Below are 19,725 nucleotides of genomic sequence, written 5' to 3' on the forward strand. Positions count from 1 at the left end.
AATACAATGACCCCAGCTAAACTTCTACGTAGTTGTGGACAGTAAAATGCCTACACCAGAAACCAGAAAAACTGCTATTATCCACTTTTCATAAAAGAAAAAAAAACTATTTAAGTTGATTACTAGCAAGCATTTTATTTTCATTCGGGTTACTATAATTAAGAACTATGACATACCAACTGAATTATATTGATCTCACTACTGCATTTACAATTAGATCATCATCAACCTTGAGGATCAGACAAGACTACGTTTAGCCCAATATGGAACTTTTGCCTTCAAGAGGATGCCATGTGAGATGTGTAATGCCCTGGCTAAATTCCGGAGATGGATGATGGCCATCATTTCTGATATGTGGAAAATTTTATGGAAATGTTTATGAATGACTTTTTTAATGTTTGACTTATCGTTGATCTCTATTTACACCACGTAAAGCTACTATTTTAAAGTAGTAAGGATTCTAACCTGATTGTTAGCACAAAGCGATGTAAATAAGTGCTTACAAAATTTCATTTTAAATGAGCATCCATGCACCATAAAGTAAATAAATCACTTATCATAAGCTCATACCATAAAGTCGATGTATCACTTATCATAAGCTCAAGACCATTGACTTTATATGCTAGATGCATGATGAAATCATTGTGAAAATTTTTAACATTTGGGCTTTTGCTTTTTTTGATTTTAATAGATATATGATTCTCCGTCTGTAAATGTGTTTAGTCGTGTTTATAAATATGTATGCATTACATAGCCATAAAGCATGCATAGTAACACACAAATTTAAAGAACATTTCATGGTGGGATGATCTTGACGTCCATACCTATTTCACATCTCAATTCGATCAAATGTGATAAGCATGGAGGGTAAAGTCATCATGCCACACAAATCGAGATGAGATATCACACAAATTGAAACTACCCAACAATAGCTTGTTTTGTAAAATGAACAACATCAAAGAATCTGAAGCATTGAATTAATGAAGAAAAAGCCTCGTGATTCAATCAAACACTGGCAAAAATGGCAAACAAATAATGTGATGTCACACAAATCTAATTAAAGACTTGACCGCAATAAAATCATCTAATCCTTGCCCACCTCGCAAAACAAATTGTGTAACGTCTTCAGAACATCAAAACAAGCTTAAAAGAGCACCTATAATACCTTGATTGTGCACAAGAAAAAGATGAAAATCTACACGCACATGAGGCAACGACACAAAGACAATGTGTGCGAGAAACAAAAATTCATGAAAAAGATGATATAAAAAAAGTTAATTCGCACAATAATTATCTTTTTATCTAATTAAATTCAATAAGTCAAACGACTGCCTCATATCATATGCCTCCATTGTCCTCTTCCCATACTCTTGCCTCATTGTAGTCCTCGCTCGCATACCTCCAGTCCAATGCTCACAATTAAAAAAAAAAGAGACCATAACGCAACTCTCCCTTTCTATCGCTTACTCTCTCAACCAGCTTTCAATCTCTCCCATTTGCATGAACTCCTCTTCAAGTCATGACCACTTGCAACTTTTTCTTTTAATCAAACACACTTCTCAGCTCGCCATTAACACAGATCTTAACGCACCAATCTGCAAGACTCCAACAACTGCCAAGATCTTCCTAGCTCAACCACTGGCAATCAACCTCCAAAGCACAAGACAAACTCAACCTACTCCTCTTCCTCTTATACATAAATTCCCAAATCCTTTGCGACAAAGAAGCAAGGAGGTGCGATGAGAGCGACTAGACCAATAGTACCTAAAAGAGGTAAAAAAGCAAACAACAAGATTTAAGATTCTAAAGGGTTTAAAGTTGTCAATTATGCTATTTGACATAATTTAAATTAACTCATGCTTAAATCATACTCAAAACAGCCAAAAGTTGCTATTTGTTTCCCCACTAGTGGCCACCAACATTTCTAGCCAACCACTATTCTACCATCCTCTCCCTGTCTTCCTCTACATTTCTCATTATCTCTTCCCATTTTACTCACACTCATTCACAACCCACCCTCTTTCTCTCTCTAGCCTATCTAACCACTAACCCATCTCTCTTAATTATTATATAGAAAGCAAAAAAAATATAAGAAAATATAAAACAGGAAAAAAGGAAAGAAAAAGAATGAGCATCAAAGCCATTCCACATGAGGAAAGAAACAAATCTTTTTCCATTGGACAAAGAGCCCATCCTACAACTATAAAGGGAGGGATAGAAGTAGGGGTGTCAATTCGGGTCAACGGGTCGGGTTCGGGTCGAACCCGGAACTGACCCGGCACTGTTTGGGTCAACCCGACCTGTTTTTAAAAACTGGTCAGGTTTCCGGACCCGACCCTATTCGGGTCAACCCGACCCGACACGAATGACACGGAATTGACCCAAAATTGCTAGTTTTCGGGTCAAAAATCGGGTCAATCTTCGTTTTTCGGGCAAAATCGGGTCAAACTCGAACTTTCGGGTCAAATATGAGTTTTCGTGTCACTTTCGGGTCAATTTCGTGTTTCCGTGTCAACCCGAACCCGACCCGATTTTTAAAACGGGTTGATTTCTTCAACCCGAACCCGACCCGTTTCGGGTTTGGGTTGACCCGAACCCGGATTTTTTCGGGTCGGGTTTCGTGTCGTGTCAAAAATTGACACCCCTAGATAGAAGGTTCAACTACATAGAAGAATGATACACGACTACTATATTATCATTAAAAAAAGTCGAGACATAAATTGAAGAATTCGTTAAATTTATATAGGAAAAAGAAAATCAAATGAAAAAAAAAAAAGACCTTCAACTAAAATGAAAAAAAAAAAAAAAGACCTTCGCTATTACTTCAGAAGAGGTAATTGAAATAAGAGTAACAAAGGTAAATCCTACATTGAACTTGATGTTCATGCCAATGAGGAAGCAAAGGAGGAATATTTCTATCCCAAGCTTAAGGTAAAATCTACCATCATTAATGCTCTTTTGGATCCAAGTAGTGAAAAAATAAAATAAAATAAAATCCTTATCTCTAAAGCTATCATTTAGCCGAGATGATTGACTAAATATTTTAATTATGTTGAGACCCTCAGAGTTAAGTTGAGATCATTATGAGTTAAATGAAATATCTCATTCATCAATTCTACTAAAAAGCAACCAAAATCCTATTCTCTATGTTAATTTCAAAAGATTAATATCTATCTGGTCACAAGGCAACATAATCTTAAGTTTTCTTTCTCCAGAGATTTCAGTAATGGAGTAATATGTGAAGTTATATAACTGGAAGTATGTCATGCAAGACAGTTTATATTTGTGATAAGAATGCCATTTTTTTAAGACAATAGACATTGGTGCTTGTGAAGGGAGGTTAAAAAATATAGACAGTAGGTCTATTGTTCCACCATCAAAAGAAATGAAAAAAGAAAAACAAACTAGAGGATTCTAATACGGGATCAAGAACTCTTCTTTCAATAAAAAGGCACAAGTGCCATAATATGCATCTAAGGAACGAAAATAAATTATCCGAGTGAACTCATTGGTTGCAAGGATGATGTAGACAAGGGGGGGGGGGGACTACTGGTTTTCTCGTGCCTGGGCTCTTTCCCGTGACCGTGACCCTTGGTTCCGGGCGGTCTCCTTGGTTCCCGTGGATGCCTCTTCGGTTCCTTGGCTTGGGATGTTTTTTAGGTATTTTAAATGCTATGTGATGTTTAGAATTCCTATGGGAATTTATTAGGAGTCTCTTTATATTCCCCTTTCATACCTATATATATGGGGGGTATTGTATTGTTTTAAAAAAAGTTGAATGATATGTTATTTTTGGAAAAGCTATAACCTGCGGGTTTGCTTCGGAAATCCTGCGGGCTCTTTCCACACTTCTTTCTCATCCCCTCCGGAAATCCTGCGGGCTCTTTCCACCCTTCTTCTTGGCTTCTAACCTCTTTCGTCTCTACGCAAGTGCCACTCCACCTGTATCCTTCTTCTCTAAGTGAAGCAACTTTAGGGTGCCGTCAAGTGATTGAGTCAAGTTGGTAGGTCGTTGTAATTTTGTTTGTTTTTTTTTAAATTTCTAAGTCGGTCTTTTATTTGAAATGTAAGAGTTTGTTCTTCCTCTTCTCGTCTTTGCTTCTTGTGGGGAAAGGGTATAGGCACCCCTATATTTTTTGCCCGCATCATTTGGTATCAGAGCAAGTTAGGAAGTCCTAAGTTTGTGATTTGTCAAGTTGTAGTTTGTCAGATTTTATTTTAGTTTGTTAAGTTTGTCAAGTCAAGTCGTTTTGTTGAGAGTCTTTTGAGTCTTTCTTTGAGTCTTTTTTTTGTCTTGCTTAAGTCGTAAAAAAAAATGAAAAAAGACAAAAAGACAGAAGAAAGCAAGCCAGATGAAATTGAAGATCCTATGGATAGATGGATTCCATCAAAGTCAACAAATCCTCTGGAGTATGAACTATACAAACTTCAATCATGGATGCACATACGTACAGAAAGGTACTTAAAAAAAAACAGCATTTACAAGATCGATTTTTGAAAGAACGAGATGAGATCATGCAGAAGTATAAAGATTTGATCAATGAATTGGACGCACAGTATTCACCTCCTCGAAAGAAACCAAAGCTAACTCATCAGGAGATGAGTTCTCAAGAAGGGGAGTCTGATGTAGACAAAGGGGGGGTCAACTCATGTCCAAAATAAATCAATTTTGGCCTCCCTCGAGTTTACAAGCTCAATCAAAATTGAGCTGAAATTTTAGCTCATTTATGAGCTGATCTTTAGTTCACTTATTGAACTAAGGGTTAGCTAATTATTAGCTATGATTTTAGCTCATAGTTATCTTATATTAAAGTTCTTTTTATGCTTTTTATGTTTGTAATCATGTTTGTCTCTTGGAATTCCAAACCGGCCTTTGGAATTCCAAGATTTACTTTTCCTATGAGGTGGCTCCTTAGCTTCCTCCATGGCCTTTAGTATTTTGTGCATTTGCCCCCTTGGATTCCGGCCGGCTGCTGGTTTTCCCGTGCCTGGGCTCTTTCCCGTGACCGTGCCCCTTGGTTCCGAGCGGTCTCCTTGGTTAACGTGGATGCCTCTTCGGTTCCTTGGCTTGGGATGTTTTTTAGGTATTTTAAATGCTACGTGATGTTTAGAATTCTTATGGGAATTTATTAGGAGTCTCTTTATATTCCCCTTTCATACCTATATATATGGGGGGTATTGTATTGTTTTAAAAAAAGATGAATGATATGTTATTTTTGGAAAAGCTATAACCTGCGGGTTTGCTTCGGAAATCCTGCGGGCTCTTTCCACACTTCTTCCTCATCCCCTCCGGAAATCCTGCGGGCTCTTTTCACCCTTCTTCTTGGCTTCTAACATCTTTCGTCTCTCCGCAAGTGCCACTCCACCTGTATCATTCTTCTCTAAGTGAAGCAACTTTAGGGTGTCGTCAAGTGATTGAGTCAAGTTAGTAAGTCGTTGTAATTTTGTTTGTTTTTTTTTAATTTCTAAGTCGGTCTTTTATTTGAAATGTAAGAGTTTGTTCTTCCTCTTATCGTCTATGCTTCTTGTGGGCGAAGGGTATAGGCACCCCTATATTTTTTACCCGCATCAAAGGAAGAGAAAAAAAAAACTAGTGCAAAAGATAGAAGAAAAGGACCTCTTGTTTAAAAGAGAAAATGACATAAAATGAGGAGCTGTGATCTAGGAAGCTCTTAAGAAATAAATCTTGGAAGTATAAATTTACAAACATATATTAAGGAGGGCATCAACTGCAAAATTGTAATTTTAATCAAAATAAAAAGTGGTAGTGAGGCTAGAGGAGAGATAAATTCAAGTGGAAGTATGAGTTAAATTCATATTTAATTAGCAAACGGCTAGGAGGTGCAGAAGTTGAAGAGACAACTTGGAAATGGGGTAAGAAATGTAATTTAATTTAATCAAATAAATGTGATAATTTTTTAACTTGTATAGCTGCATGTCATCAAAACTGAAGGGTAAAAAGATAGTAAATTAACTTTTATCTGTTAATGCATTTATAGTCAAACAGTCAAGTATGAACAACCTCATATAAATTTTTAAGCTTATCATGCAGTATTATATGATTAGATAAATATTTTCCTAATTAACAATGTTTTGAAAAGAAAAATATGTTATTATCTACTATGTACATATTGTTTTTATGCAACAGTAGAGTCAATAGAACATTTATATGAAAGCAAGAAGCATGACAAAACAAGTATAGGATCTAAAATTAAAACTCAATGAATATCAAATTAAGAAAAGTTGGCTATAAAATGATATGATATCTGCTTTGCATGTGGGGCAAAAGGGACCCCGAATGAGGTAAAAGGGACCTCTATGAAATTCGAGGAAAATGAAATGAACTCCATTGAACATTCTTATGAATGTTAACTTCAAAGCCCATAGAAGATTAATTATGATATTTTGTACATGCCTCAAATGATACAAAAGATAATGCTAAATATGATTTTTATGTTTTGCAAATTATTTCAGATTTGATTCAATTAAATTTTCAATTATGTTAATTTCATTTATCTTGCATTTTATTTCTTATTTAAATTGCATAACTTTATAAGCTTCAAAGCTCACCAGATTTTATTATGTCTATTGTTACAGGAAGGGGCAAGGATAAAGAGGAAGTTGAATAGCCCATATCACTATAAAACTTTATATTTTGTTCTATACCATGTATATGAGTCTATAGTAGAGGAATGTAAATTGTTTATTAGTGTAACGTTTTGGAATTCATAGGGCTCTTTAGTTATTCATATATGAATAAAATGATATATTTTGGATACTTTCCGTACATTGAGGAATATATTAAACAATGACTAAAAATAGAATTATGATGATGAGTTTTAAATTTCATGATTGGTGTTTCTCTATTGCATCCTACGTTGTCATAGGGTGGGGAGTGGGTGGGGGTGATGTAGGGTATAACACTTCCTTAATGTAATCGGCATTGTAAAGTCATCAATGTTGAAAATTGGCATATCTCTAGCCATATTCGTACTTGGTTTTCCTCTTGTGGACTTGAAATTGAGTCAATGACATGTTAGCTGTGATCCATGATCTAACTCCTATCTTTTCCTCCTGATGTAAACTTCAAAATTCTCATTAGCAAGTTCTGAAGCCACAGGAAGTGCAGGCATGGGAGAAGAAATATTTGTGGGTTGGACTGATAACTGAATATGTACAGGTGTGGACAAGTTTTGCATACAGTCTTTGGGCAAAAGCATAGGTTGAGAAGAACTTGGTGACTCTAAGTGGGTAGAGGGAAAAGACACAAGAAAGAACTCCGAAACTTAATGTTAATTCATGCTCTCCCCTTGAACATAAGACTTGGGATAGCATGACACGTGTTCAAAGAAAGAGATATCCAAAGTGGTGTAAAATATTTTGTTGGTTGGAGAATAACATTTATCCTTAAAAAAGCAAACTTATTGACTCTATAATCAAATTTGCTATGGTGTTGAGGATACAAATGAACAAGTATCATGCAACCAAATACCTTGAGTGGTAAATAAGATGAAGCTACATAGATGTGAGGAAAATTTGACAGAAGAAGCTAACGTGGATATTGAAAATTAAGGATATTGGATGACATACAATTGATCAAATAGGTAGATGTGAGAATGATTTTCCCCCAAAAATAATTTTGAATATTAGAGGAAAACAAAAGATATCGGACAACCTCCAAGAGATGTCTATTCTTACATTCAGTCACCCCATTTTGTAGAGGGGTGTCAACACAATAACTTATGTGGATAATATTATGATTTTGAGAGACTACAAGTGAAGTATTCACTAGCCTTATCTGAATTGAGTATCTGAATTCTAGAGTTGAATTGATTTTAAACCAAAAGATTGAATGTTTGAAAATTTTATCCGACCTCAGACTTTTCTTTCATAACAAAATGCAAGTTACCCTTGTATAATCATCAATAAATGTCACAAATCATCGAGTGCCAGAAATATTTTTTATCCTTGAGGCACCCCACACATCACTATGAATTTAAAAAAAAAGGTAGTTGAAGGTTTATATGGAATTTGAAAATATATTATTCGAGTATGTTTTGCGACCTGACAAGTTTAGTAATGAGAAGATACTGAACTTTTATTAATAAATAATTTGAGAATAATTTTGCAGGATACCAAAAAAAAGGATGACCAAGATGATAGTATAATAATATATTTTCATTATCTTTATTAATATTGGATTTGGACACATAATTGAAAGATTCTAACAGCCTCTGAGAGTGGACGCAACTTGCTTGAGAAATTTAGTTTGAGGATCTATCACATGGGAGGATATAGAGCACAGTTCTGTAATGCCAATCATCTTGCCCAATTTACCACATCTTCAATAACATTGCATCCCCTTGGAGAAGCATCCACATGTGATATGTTCCACATCTTCAATAGCATTGCATCCCCTTGGATAGTTGGCATTATCTAATAATCTTCTATGTTTTTATCCAAAATCCAGTTATCTTTAAATGCATCCACTGATTTTACATTCGCTATAGACCATCTCACAATGGGTTTCAACATTTTATAACCTTCAGTCAACAATTTATGAGATGCCGAACTGCTTCCTCTTCCACTTCCCTTTTCCAGCCTTGTTCCATATTTAGATACCATTAACCTGTATAACAGCGAGTCTTTATCTTGAAAAAATCTCCATGCTAAACGAGCTCTCAAAGCAGGTGTCTTTTTGCCTGCTTCTTTTTGTAATTAGAATGCAACCCACAGCCACCTCTTTCAATTGGTTTGCACATATCAGTCCAACTGACATAATGCAATCCCTTATTACCATCCTTCTTATTCCATATAAAGTTTCTACCAACTTTATCGAGTTCTTCCAGCACTCATTTTGGAACCATGGAATGAGTAGCATGAAATTTGGGAAGAGCTAACAATACAAATTTAACCAAAATTATTTTACCTGCCAACGGCAATAATTTGCTTCCCCATTGATTCAATTTCCTCAAGGCATTATCTATGATGAACTGAAAGTCATCATATTTAAGTCTTCTCAAAGCTATCTTTAGACCAAGATATTTGAATTCTTTAACAGATTAGAATCCCATAATTCTTTTGATGCTATTCTTCTTCTTCCTTCCCACATGTTTTCCAAACAACATGGCAGACTTGGAAAGGTTAATTTGTTGACCCGTCCAATCACAGAAATTGAACAAGATTTGCTTCACTCTTTTTACCTCCTTCCTATTGGCTTCTGAGAACATAATAACATCATCTGCATAAAGTAAATGTGAAATCCTAGGTTCCTCCGAGTTAATCTTGATACCACAGTTACTTTGTTCAAATGCATTTGAGAGAAGTTGAGAGCATAGAATAAAAAGCATAGGAGACAAGGGACATCCTTGTCAAAAACCACTCCTAGCTTGAATCCAATTTGAATAGTTACCATTAATGAATAAAGAAAACTTAGGATCTTCCACACATTCCATTTTGAGTTTAGAAATTTTTGGAGGAAAATTGAAGTATACCAATACTTTCTTTAGAGAAGACCAAGCCATTGAATCATAAGCTTATTCCATGTCAACTTTGAAAGCAACAAGTCCTTTAGAAGCTTTAGAAAACCTTAATTTATTAAAGATCTCTTGAGCCACCAAAACATGGTCCGATAAGCACCTTCCTTTAATGAATGCCGCTTGCTCTTTAGAGATTAGTTTTGGAATGACCATAACTAATCTATTCAATATGATCCTTGCCGCCACCTTATAAATTGTGTTACATAGACTTATAGGTCTATAATTAGATGGGAGAATAGGATTACATACCTTTGTTATAAGCACTATCAATGTTTCCTTCCAATCTTTGTTTAGATCTCCATTGCTAAAGAATTGACTTATAGCCTTCCAAAAATCAGATTTAATTATTCCTTGATAAGCTTTAATGAAAGAGTTTGTAACACCGTCCTTTCCAGGTGAGATATTGTTTTCCAATTGATTCAGCACTCCTTCCACCTCTTCAATTGTAAGGTCTGCCTCCAGGATTTCATGATCTCTTGAATTCAAGCAATTGTTCACAGCCGGCCAACCTTCAAGTTTGCAGCTCCTAGCCTTCCATTTCTTCTTAAAAAACCACAATAAAACATCTTCCATATTTCTTGTTCTTCCACCAACAACCCATTCACATCTTTGATTTTGAAGATTTTATTTGAATTTCTTCTAGCACTAGCATAGGAGTGGAAAAAATTTGAATTCTCATCACCTTCTTTTAGCCACTTTACCTAAGCTCTTTGCTTCCACCATGAATTCAATCTAGCTAAAGTTGAATTCAGCTCATTCACCTTTACTTTGAGACTCCAATATTCAGATTCAGATAGAGCACCATGTGTTGATTCTTTGCTTTGAAGCTCCATAATTTCATTCATAAGGTCATCCTTATTTAGATTCTTCAACTTAGATTTGCTCCAAAAGAACAATGATTTCAAGGACCTTTTAAACTTCTTATTAAGCACTTGAGAACAATTGACTTGATAATTCTTGTTCCATTCCTTCCTTACCACAGCAAAAGAGGCTTGATAAGACGCCCAACTGTTTTCAAACCTGATATTTCTCTTAGAGATAGCTTCGAAATCCTAAAATTGCAATATAATTGGACAATGATCCGAGGCAATCCTAGCCAAATGCCTTACTACCAAACGAAAAGGTGAGCTCAATGCAGAGGTGTTGATAAAATACCTATCCAATCTTTCTAGTATCCTCGCACCACCACATTTGTTGTTGCATCATGTGTATTTTGGCCCAATGAACCCAACTTCATGTAAATCAATGTTAAGCAAACACATCTTCATCTCCTTAGATCCTTGGAAGAAAGTGAACCTTCTACCACCAACTTTATCCTCTTTGTCCATTAAACAGTTAAAATCACCACCTATTGCCATAGGTAGTTCTCTAATGGAATACTTGTCTAGCATATCCCATAGATCTCTTCTCTTTTGAACTTCTCTACTACCATACACCGTGGCCACCCTCCACAATCCATTATTGAATATTTTTAGATCTCCAATCACAATTTGAGAAGAAGAGTCTACCACCGAAAACTCAACAAGAGTAGAATTCCAAAGAATTAACAAGCCACCAGAAAGCCCTGATGATGGAACATAGAAAAAGTCCCAATCCATGCCTATCATTTCATTGATTTCACATCTATCAACTTCAGCTAGTTTGGTTTCTACCAAACCCAAGAATAAAGCTCCATTATTTTTAACAAATTCTCTAAGATATAGAGAAGCACTCCTTTTCCTTGCTCCTCTACAATTCCAAAAAGCTATGGAATGCATTAAAAGAGATTAGGGGGATTAACCCCCGAATTACCTTTCCCTTCAATCTTCAATCTTCTGCTTCTTGTTGAAGAGTTAATTGGTCCCAATTCCCTCAACTGCTTTGGTATTTTTTTCTTAGTGGAAAGAGGAGCATCAACCTTCCCTTCACTTACAGATGTCACCTTTTCACCAGTAGCTGTACCAGATTCTTCTATATCATCCCCACATGAAGTTTTTACAGTTTCTTTGTTAACAACACTAGAATGAATTTCATTTTCAGTTGAAACATCATTTGGGTTAAGAACAAACTCTCCTTCCTCCAGATCAACAAGTGCACAGAAACTGTTATCAACAATCACTGGCTTCACAACTTCTTGAGCTCTGATGTTTCCCTCTACAAAGACTTCAGATGAACTTCCTGCCAAAATTTCTTCCACTGGATTCTGCTCTCCAACTGGATTGTCTTCTTTGTTTCCAACAATTTTGTTGTCCTGTTTCAAAGGCACCCAGTTGCTCTTACTTCCCATCCGAGATGATGGCCTTCTGGCCAAGTTGTTGTTAGTTTTTTTCTTTCCATACCTCACCATCAACCATGGTCCATAATTTTCTTTATCAATCAATTCTTTTCCGCCCAGTTTTTGATTACCTTCAGCATTATCATTTCTAACCAAATTACTATCATTTGAATTAACAGGCTTTGAAGAATTGGACCTGTTTTCCATTCCAACTAAGGCACATTCATTCTTTCCGTGACCAATTTTCCCGCATTCAAAACACAGATTTGGCAGTCTTTCATATTCAATTCTCTAGAAGAATTTGTCTTCATCATCTTCAACCCAAACACCAGTTGGTAGTTTAGCATCCAAATCTATCCGGACGCAAACCCCCCCAAATTCTCTTCTGGACCACTGGAACATATTGCCGTCAATTAAAAAAGGCTTACCCACCATAGAAGCAATACGGCAAATGTTTATCTCATCCCAACAATGCAGCGGTAGGTTGGGCAATCTAATCCAAATAGGAGCATATAGCCCTTTTAAGTGAATTCGGATCAAACCTTTGAGTCCATTTTTCAATCCCCACAATGTTCCCATTAACAAACCAGGGACCATTGGTTAGCACTGCTTCCATATGTTCAGGTACAAAGAACGAGCAAAGAATCCATCCCTTCCCAAGCACCGTAAGATGGAATTTTCCATATTGACTCCACTGTCTCCTCAATTCATAGCTTATTGAAGCAAAAGTAACATCACCACAAAAAAATTTTACTACCAATGACTTATCAAGTTTTTTTTTTGAATTCTCCATAACTTTTTCCACATTAAGCTTGATAGACCTTCCATCTTCAGCTAAGCAGTTGCCGAAATCCAAATCCACCACCCTGATATTTTTGTTCTTTAGCCAAACATTCTGATGAATTTCTTGATTACTTCGATTAGGCATTTCATCAGTAACTTCATCACACCTTCCCAATTCACCTGAATCGCATTCTCGCACCTCCTCCAGATCTGACTTCTCATTATCTTCGATTGCCTGGTTCCTTTTCTTAACAACATTTTCAGATCCGGTGTTTAACTTAGTATTATGCTTCTCTTTTAATGGCCAACATTCGGCACCATAAAGCATTGCAGGCCTCACTACCATCTTATAGAATTTTCCCTTAAGTTTGAGGGGTACATTTCTATCACATAACAAGCCCGATGCATTCCTCCACTTCAACCATCCAACTTGAATTCTGCAGATAATATCCCTATCTATTTCACCATCACTCTGAACAATATATCCAAAATATCTAAAACATGTACTCTTATTAATGACTTGATCGCTCAAAGTTACAATCCCCTCACTAGGTCTATTACTACTAAAATTGCACTCCATATATTCCGTTTTAGATCTACTCAAGCAAAAACCTTTAGACTCTAAGGTTGACCTCCATAATTCAAGTTTACCCTCAACTCCCACTCTAGTCTAATCAACAAGAAGAATATCATCAGCAAATACACCAAGGTATATCCTCTTGCAAATGTTTAGTGAGAACATCCATGGCTAAAGCAAAAAGATATGGGCTTAAGGTTGATCCTTGATATAACCCAACTGAAATAGGGAAATACTTGGTCAAACCACCTTGTGTTTGAACACAAGTAATAGCTCCTGCATACATATCTTTAATGATTTGAATATAAGCGTTATTAACTCCTTTCTTATCAAGAACTCTCCATAGCACTTCTCTTGGAACTTTATCATATGCTTTTTCTAAATCAATAAATATCATATGTAGATCCTCCTTATTTTTTCTATATTTCTCCATCAAACCACTTAATAAATGTATGACTTCCATAGTCGACCTACCCGGCATGAATCCAAATTGATTTTGAAAAACATTAGTATCACGCCGCAACCTATGCTCCATAACTCGCTCCCATAATTTTAAAGTATGATACATTAACTTAATTCCTCTATAATTCGCACAATCTTGTGCATTACCTTTATTCTTAAAAATATGAATTAACACACTCATTCTCCACTCATCTGGCATCTTTTTAGTTTTCAAAAAAGAATTAAAAAGTTTAGTAAGCCAAGAAATTCCTTCTTCTCCTAAGCACTTCCACACCTCTATTAGAATATCATCATGTCCAACAGCTTTTACACCCTCCAATTTTTGTAACAAATCTTCTTATTTTTAATCTTTTCTTGCACATTTGGATTCCACCACCAACTATTTTTACTATTAGGAACTTTTCCCTTTGATATTCCAAGCACATCTTGATGTAGGCAAAGGGGAGTCAACTCATTCCAAAAATTTAATTTAGACCTCATATCCATACCTACTTGAGGAGCATAATCACTTATAATATTAATAATCTTAGCATCAATAACAATCTTTAAAGCTATAATTTTATCTCAAATCCTATTAATTTTTATAACATTATCCTTCAAACTTTTATTTATAATAACACCAACACCATTTCTAGTATAACTCTTATCCGAATACCAAAGTTTAAATTCTAAACTATCATTTCCCTAACCTTTTCTCCAACCCATTTAGTTTCCTGAATGCACAAAATATTTAACTTCCTATCAATAATAATAATATATATTAATTCCATTAATTTTGGTGTAATGGAACCTATATTCCATGTTCCTATCTTAATTTTAATTTAATATTTTTTTAGTATCATGGACTAGCTTATTTGCCCACGTTCGTCCTTGATGTGGGAATCATTGCCTATTTAACACTGCACCCAGGCGCCGATGCAACGACCCTTGCATACTTGTCATTGTATTCAGGTCATACAACGTGTCACTTCCAGGGGACGCCCTAGCATTAACACAATTTCTTAAAGGATTCATGTCATTAATATTCGGCAAGTTTTATGCTGGTTGTCAACTACCTAACGCAACCCTCCACTTTTCTCATCCAGGACTTAGGACCTGGCAACGCCAGTGTTATAAGATCATAATCTATCTTTCCAAAAAAATATATTTTTTTCTAAAATAAATTTCCTAACCGACTTTCAAATATTCAACACATCACTATCATTAATTTGTCCCAATTATATCAGGTCAATCCTATAAATCATCTTTCTCCATTCCTTTCTAATTTAGGATTGTTTGAGGTGTCAATCTATCTTTTATAAATCTTCTTGCACAACTTCTCTTCCATTACTCGTCAAACTACCATTTGTCTTTTTAATTCTTTTACATTATTATCTATGCATCATTGCCCTTTGTTGTGCGTGAACAAGCCATCCAAGTCCAAACATTCATTAACACTCTAATTTTGGCATGTGCAACTTTATGGCCATGGCCAATAATTTTTTAATAGCCTAACATTTGAATCTATATAAATACTCGACGTAATTACATTTTGTAAAAAAACTTAATTTTAAGCCTCCAAAATTTTATATTAAACCAAAGTATGCCTTACACACTCCTCACATCGTTGTTAGTGCATCCACTCCCTCTTTACACAAAACAAAAACAAACCTCATTCTCATGTCAGCCCCAATCAATTCAAACATTTTTATTTTAAATATGTTTACGACGACGAAAACTTGGAGGTTAGGACTTTACAAAATTAATATGATTGCTTGTGCCCAAGTGTCAAATTGCAAGGGCTTTTTTCAAACTTTTAGACCTAGCAGTTATCTTGAGTTCTACAACAATAAAACATCCAAGGATGCATGTAATTTTCTTTTTAGTGGGTCAAAGTGATGCCATGTACTTGAAACATGGTGAACAATAATCAGATAGATGCATAGAGTAAAAAAAGGCTGTTAGTAAGAGTTTCAAGCAGAAAAAAAATGTAATACCTTTAATAGGATCCTCAGAAGAATACCACTCTGCCCAAGGACAATCATCATCCCATTGTTTCTTAATATGATTAAACTCAATTGCATCTCCTTTTCTTTCTCTGTTAATGTCATCCTGACTCTCAGCATCATCATCAGCATATGGAGTTCTGTAGGTTAGTCTCATTGTAGAACGAACTCTGAAACAATTCGTAGAGAAATCTACGGCAGATAAGGCCTGAGGAAACAAAAATCCAAAACATTTAGAATTTGTAAGCTACGCCAGAAGTTCTACTAATAGCCCATATAAAAGCTTCGCCTGAACCTTCTCTGACATCGTTAGGACTATCTGATGAAAAGTTATTTTGCTCCAGAATAAATGCGTGTTGTCCATACTTAATATTGAACAAATTGAAGTGAAGCATCATGCTATCTACATTCCCTCCCGTTCATTTGTTAAGTTTCCAATTATAATTTATTGGTTCATCTCTTCAAAACTTGATCAGCATGTACATCAGATAATAACTAGAAAAAAGGACACTGCGTTGCAAGTCCAAATAGAATATATTTAAATATATCAACTATCATGCCATTCTTATTTGAGGAGCCAATAGAAGAAATTATTTTTAGGCATTTTAAATATTTTTTTTTAGATTTAACTTCAATAGATCAAAATATTTCAACCTCAATCATACAACAACAACAAGACTTTATCCCACTACATGGGGGCAGGTATACGAATTCTTTTTCTCCATTGTCCTATTAAGAGTCAAATTCTCATTTAAATCTGATAAAAAAATATCATTTCTAATATTTTCTAACCAAGACTTTTTAGGTCTACCTCTACCAACCATTAAAAAAGCGAACGAGGCGTCCGCATTGAGTCGCACCTCAAGTCGAGGCGGAAGTCATGCGTATCGAGACTTACGCCTCGAACCATCCAGCGAAGCCTACGATATTTTTCGCACGAGGCGTACGCATTAGAGCGTAATGTCTCAAGGACGTACGAGGCACCGCTTCAAAATTTTTTCTTCAGTACATATGTAAATACGATGCAGCTGATTCGTGTTCACGTATTCGCGTATAGGATTAGGGCTTCCTGTGAGAATTGAAAGACGAACTGGAGGCAAAGCCGTGAGGGAAAAAGACGAAGCCGTGAGGGAAGGAGACGAAACCGTGAGTGCAGGAGACGAAGTCGGAAGGAGACGATACAGGAAACGAAGCCGAAAGCAATAACGGTTTCGAAAGCAGGAAATGAAGCCGAAGTTGTGAGTGCAGGAAACGTTCAGGCCTCGATTAGGTCGAACGAGCATGTGAGAGGTGTTGTGGGCCTTGACTTTGACATGCAGTAACGAAAGCTTGAATAACTCCTGATTCCGCTTTCTTTCATTCGTCCGCTCAGTACATGCTCGGTACTGCTAGGTATTGCTAAGTACCGCTCGGTACCGAGCAAGTATATGCTCTGTACTGAGAGGTACATGCTCGGTACCGAGCGGTACTGGCTTGGTACCGAGCAAATATATGCTCAGTAATGAGCGGTACATGCTCGGTACCGAGCCAGTATCGCTCGGTACCGAGCTAGTATCTCTCGGTACCGAGCAGTATATGCTCGATACCGACCAGTACATGCTTGGTACCGTTAGGTACTGTGGGCTCCGAAAATTCGACCCCGGCCTCACCGACGCGTTATTTGTGCTTTTGTGCTTTTGCTTTGGCGAGGGAGTTTTAACGGAATAAGTTCCGGTGTAAATTTTGGAAGGCAATATGGGTTTGTAGATAAGACACTACCCAGAGATTTCGCCCTCATTTTGCGAGGACTTTATGATCTGAGTTCTGGTTTCCTATAGGCGCAAGCCCCTATAGTTAATTACCCCCTCCCGATAACGAGAGAGAACTTTCGATTAAGGATAGTCATCAATCATACACGTAGAGATACGTGTTATCTGGCATATAGTAGCAGCAATGGGATTAGGATTTAAGAATTTTTGGAAAATTTGGAGATTGGAAAATTTGATATTTAAAATAGAAACTTTACCATCTTGCACTTAAAGCGGATGGTGGGGGAATGGATGATAGACACGATCAAGATCCTATGGTTCCGTCATCCCGGGCTATTGTGGTCCCTAATCTACTTAGTCAGAGGAGGTAGTTGACCAAAGCTGACAGAAGGATACTTGTCGGCAACCATGGTTGCTTCGTTCAAGGGACCTTGTAGACCTGGGGTGAATATTTGTCTAAGGGAACAAATTTGAATCCATCTTAGCTAACAGAGGGTTTTGTGCCCTATCGATATATCATATTGATTCATATCTCAATGATTTGATGCCATTAAGGAGCGTATTGGCATTGATCATAACCGGTATTTGTAGTGCCATTTGGTGGCAAAACCACTCAGTTCAGAGGTCCCCGGGTCATAACCGTTTATCTGCAGTGTCATTTGGCGGCGAAACTGCCGCTTAGAGGACACGTACCACGACCTTACTGGTAGGATATTGTTTGAGAATGGATCCTAGTGATATCTTCGACTAGGCATTTGGCTCTTTGTGAGCTGAAGTAAATTTTAATTTGTCCACCCCGGCAAACTGTTGCGGAGGGTGGATGGATTTTGCTTTAAGTGTTTTGATGATTGGTTTCAAATTTAAATATCTTGAATTTTAGAACTTGTGGAGTTTTGGATTTTCGGTCATTTTGAAATATCTGAGAGATTAACCCCTCCGGTTGAGATTCACATTCAACACGGCCATCAACGGGGTATATGAGATCATTTTCACTTGAAAATATTTGTATTTTATGGATAAACTTGTCGACTCGGCCGAGCTGTTGACCGAAGATCGGGTTTCTCGTAGGCTTTGTGCCCTTATGAGTGAATTCTCATTGTTAAAGACCTTGAAGTCTTAATATGAATGCAATAAAACAAATATACTTGTCGTTGCGACCGTATACTTCTTTATTGGTTCGAACCTTGTCGACTCCTATTGATCCATATAGAAGGATCGGGTTCGAACTTGAATTTACTTATTAACCCGCGCAGCATCCCTAGGCGTCACGTGTGTACCAATAACACGCTCGCCGAGGCCCATGAGGGTGTTTTAGAATTTCATTGATTTAAAATACCCCTTTGTGTACCTATGTGTATAAAAGCTACGGTGCACGTGCAGGGGCATTTATTTCAGACTTTGTTGACGCCTTCTGTCTGCTTGTACGAAGGTTGCAGATCTGGTGGCGGGGCATAGCAGCTTCTGGATTGAGTTATTCGCTGCTTTGCACAGGTAGATTGTCGTGCACTACTTGCATGATTTGTGCAGATAGGTTGTAGTGCACTAACGAATCTCCTGCTTTTGGCTCATAGGAGCTTGACCTTGTTGAAGTTCTTCTTTATTTATTTGAGGGTAGCACTCTGAGGACATGACGGGTCCTTTATGACAGTTTGTAGTATTTGCATTCGTCACAGTTATTTGACATTTTGCTTGTGATCAATACATTGGGTGTAGTCTTCCTCGGCAGATCGTAAGTGTTCACATTCATTGTACTCATATAAATTTTTGTGCATATATGACATTTTGCACACATGATGGGTCTCCTACAACCCCGCAGACATTTATATTTATTGCTTGTTGTGTCTTATATGTTTGAGTTCATCTCATGTCACCTATTAAATTCTTCAGCTCGTAGGCGACACTCTTTTCAATGGTTTTACGTGATGTGCTGTAAAACCCTTCAAAAAGCTGATTTTTTTTAGTGCAGTTCGTCTGTACGAACTGGATTTAGTACTGGACGAACTGAAGAAATTTGTGAAGAAATCTGTCATTTTCGTCTGTACGAACCTGGAGCAGTCGGGACGATCCGTCAGGACGAAAATTGTCCAGAGAGAAAATCGTCCTTACGATAATTGATTTCGTCTGTACGAAATTTGTCCAGAGAGCAAATCGTACCGGGACGAATTTTGGATCGTCCGGGACGATCAGTGTTAATAAATATCGGATTTTAGATATTTTGGATTCATTTTGGAGAGAGAGAAAAGGCAAGAGAGAGAAAGAGAAGGAAGAGAAGAAGGAAGCTTGGTTTTGGAGGCCACGGAGCGCTTTTCGTCCGACGACGCTGTTAGAAGATTTGTTTGTCTCGCTGTAAGGACTCCGAACCCTATTTCTGTTTTCA

General features: G+C 36.8%; 1 protein-coding gene across 1 annotated transcript in view; it reads right to left on the minus strand.

The window, feature by feature from the left end:
* Positions 1 to 15,799, minus strand: part of LOC110114585 (rab3 GTPase-activating protein catalytic subunit) — a gene marked incomplete at its 5' end in the record, with an annotated part of 66,570 nt that extends 50,771 nt beyond the window's left edge. Inside the window, 1 exon segment of the mRNA XM_028696617.1 lies at positions 15,592 to 15,799. Coding sequence (XP_028552450.1) covers positions 15,592 to 15,799 — 208 coding nt within the window.
* Positions 15,800 to 19,725: the final 3,926 nt, after the last annotated feature.

This window comes from Dendrobium catenatum, unplaced genomic scaffold (genome assembly GCF_001605985.2).
Source record: "Dendrobium catenatum unplaced genomic scaffold, ASM160598v2 fragScaff_scaffold_788, whole genome shotgun sequence".
NCBI lineage: Eukaryota > Viridiplantae > Streptophyta > Magnoliopsida > Asparagales > Orchidaceae > Dendrobium > Dendrobium catenatum.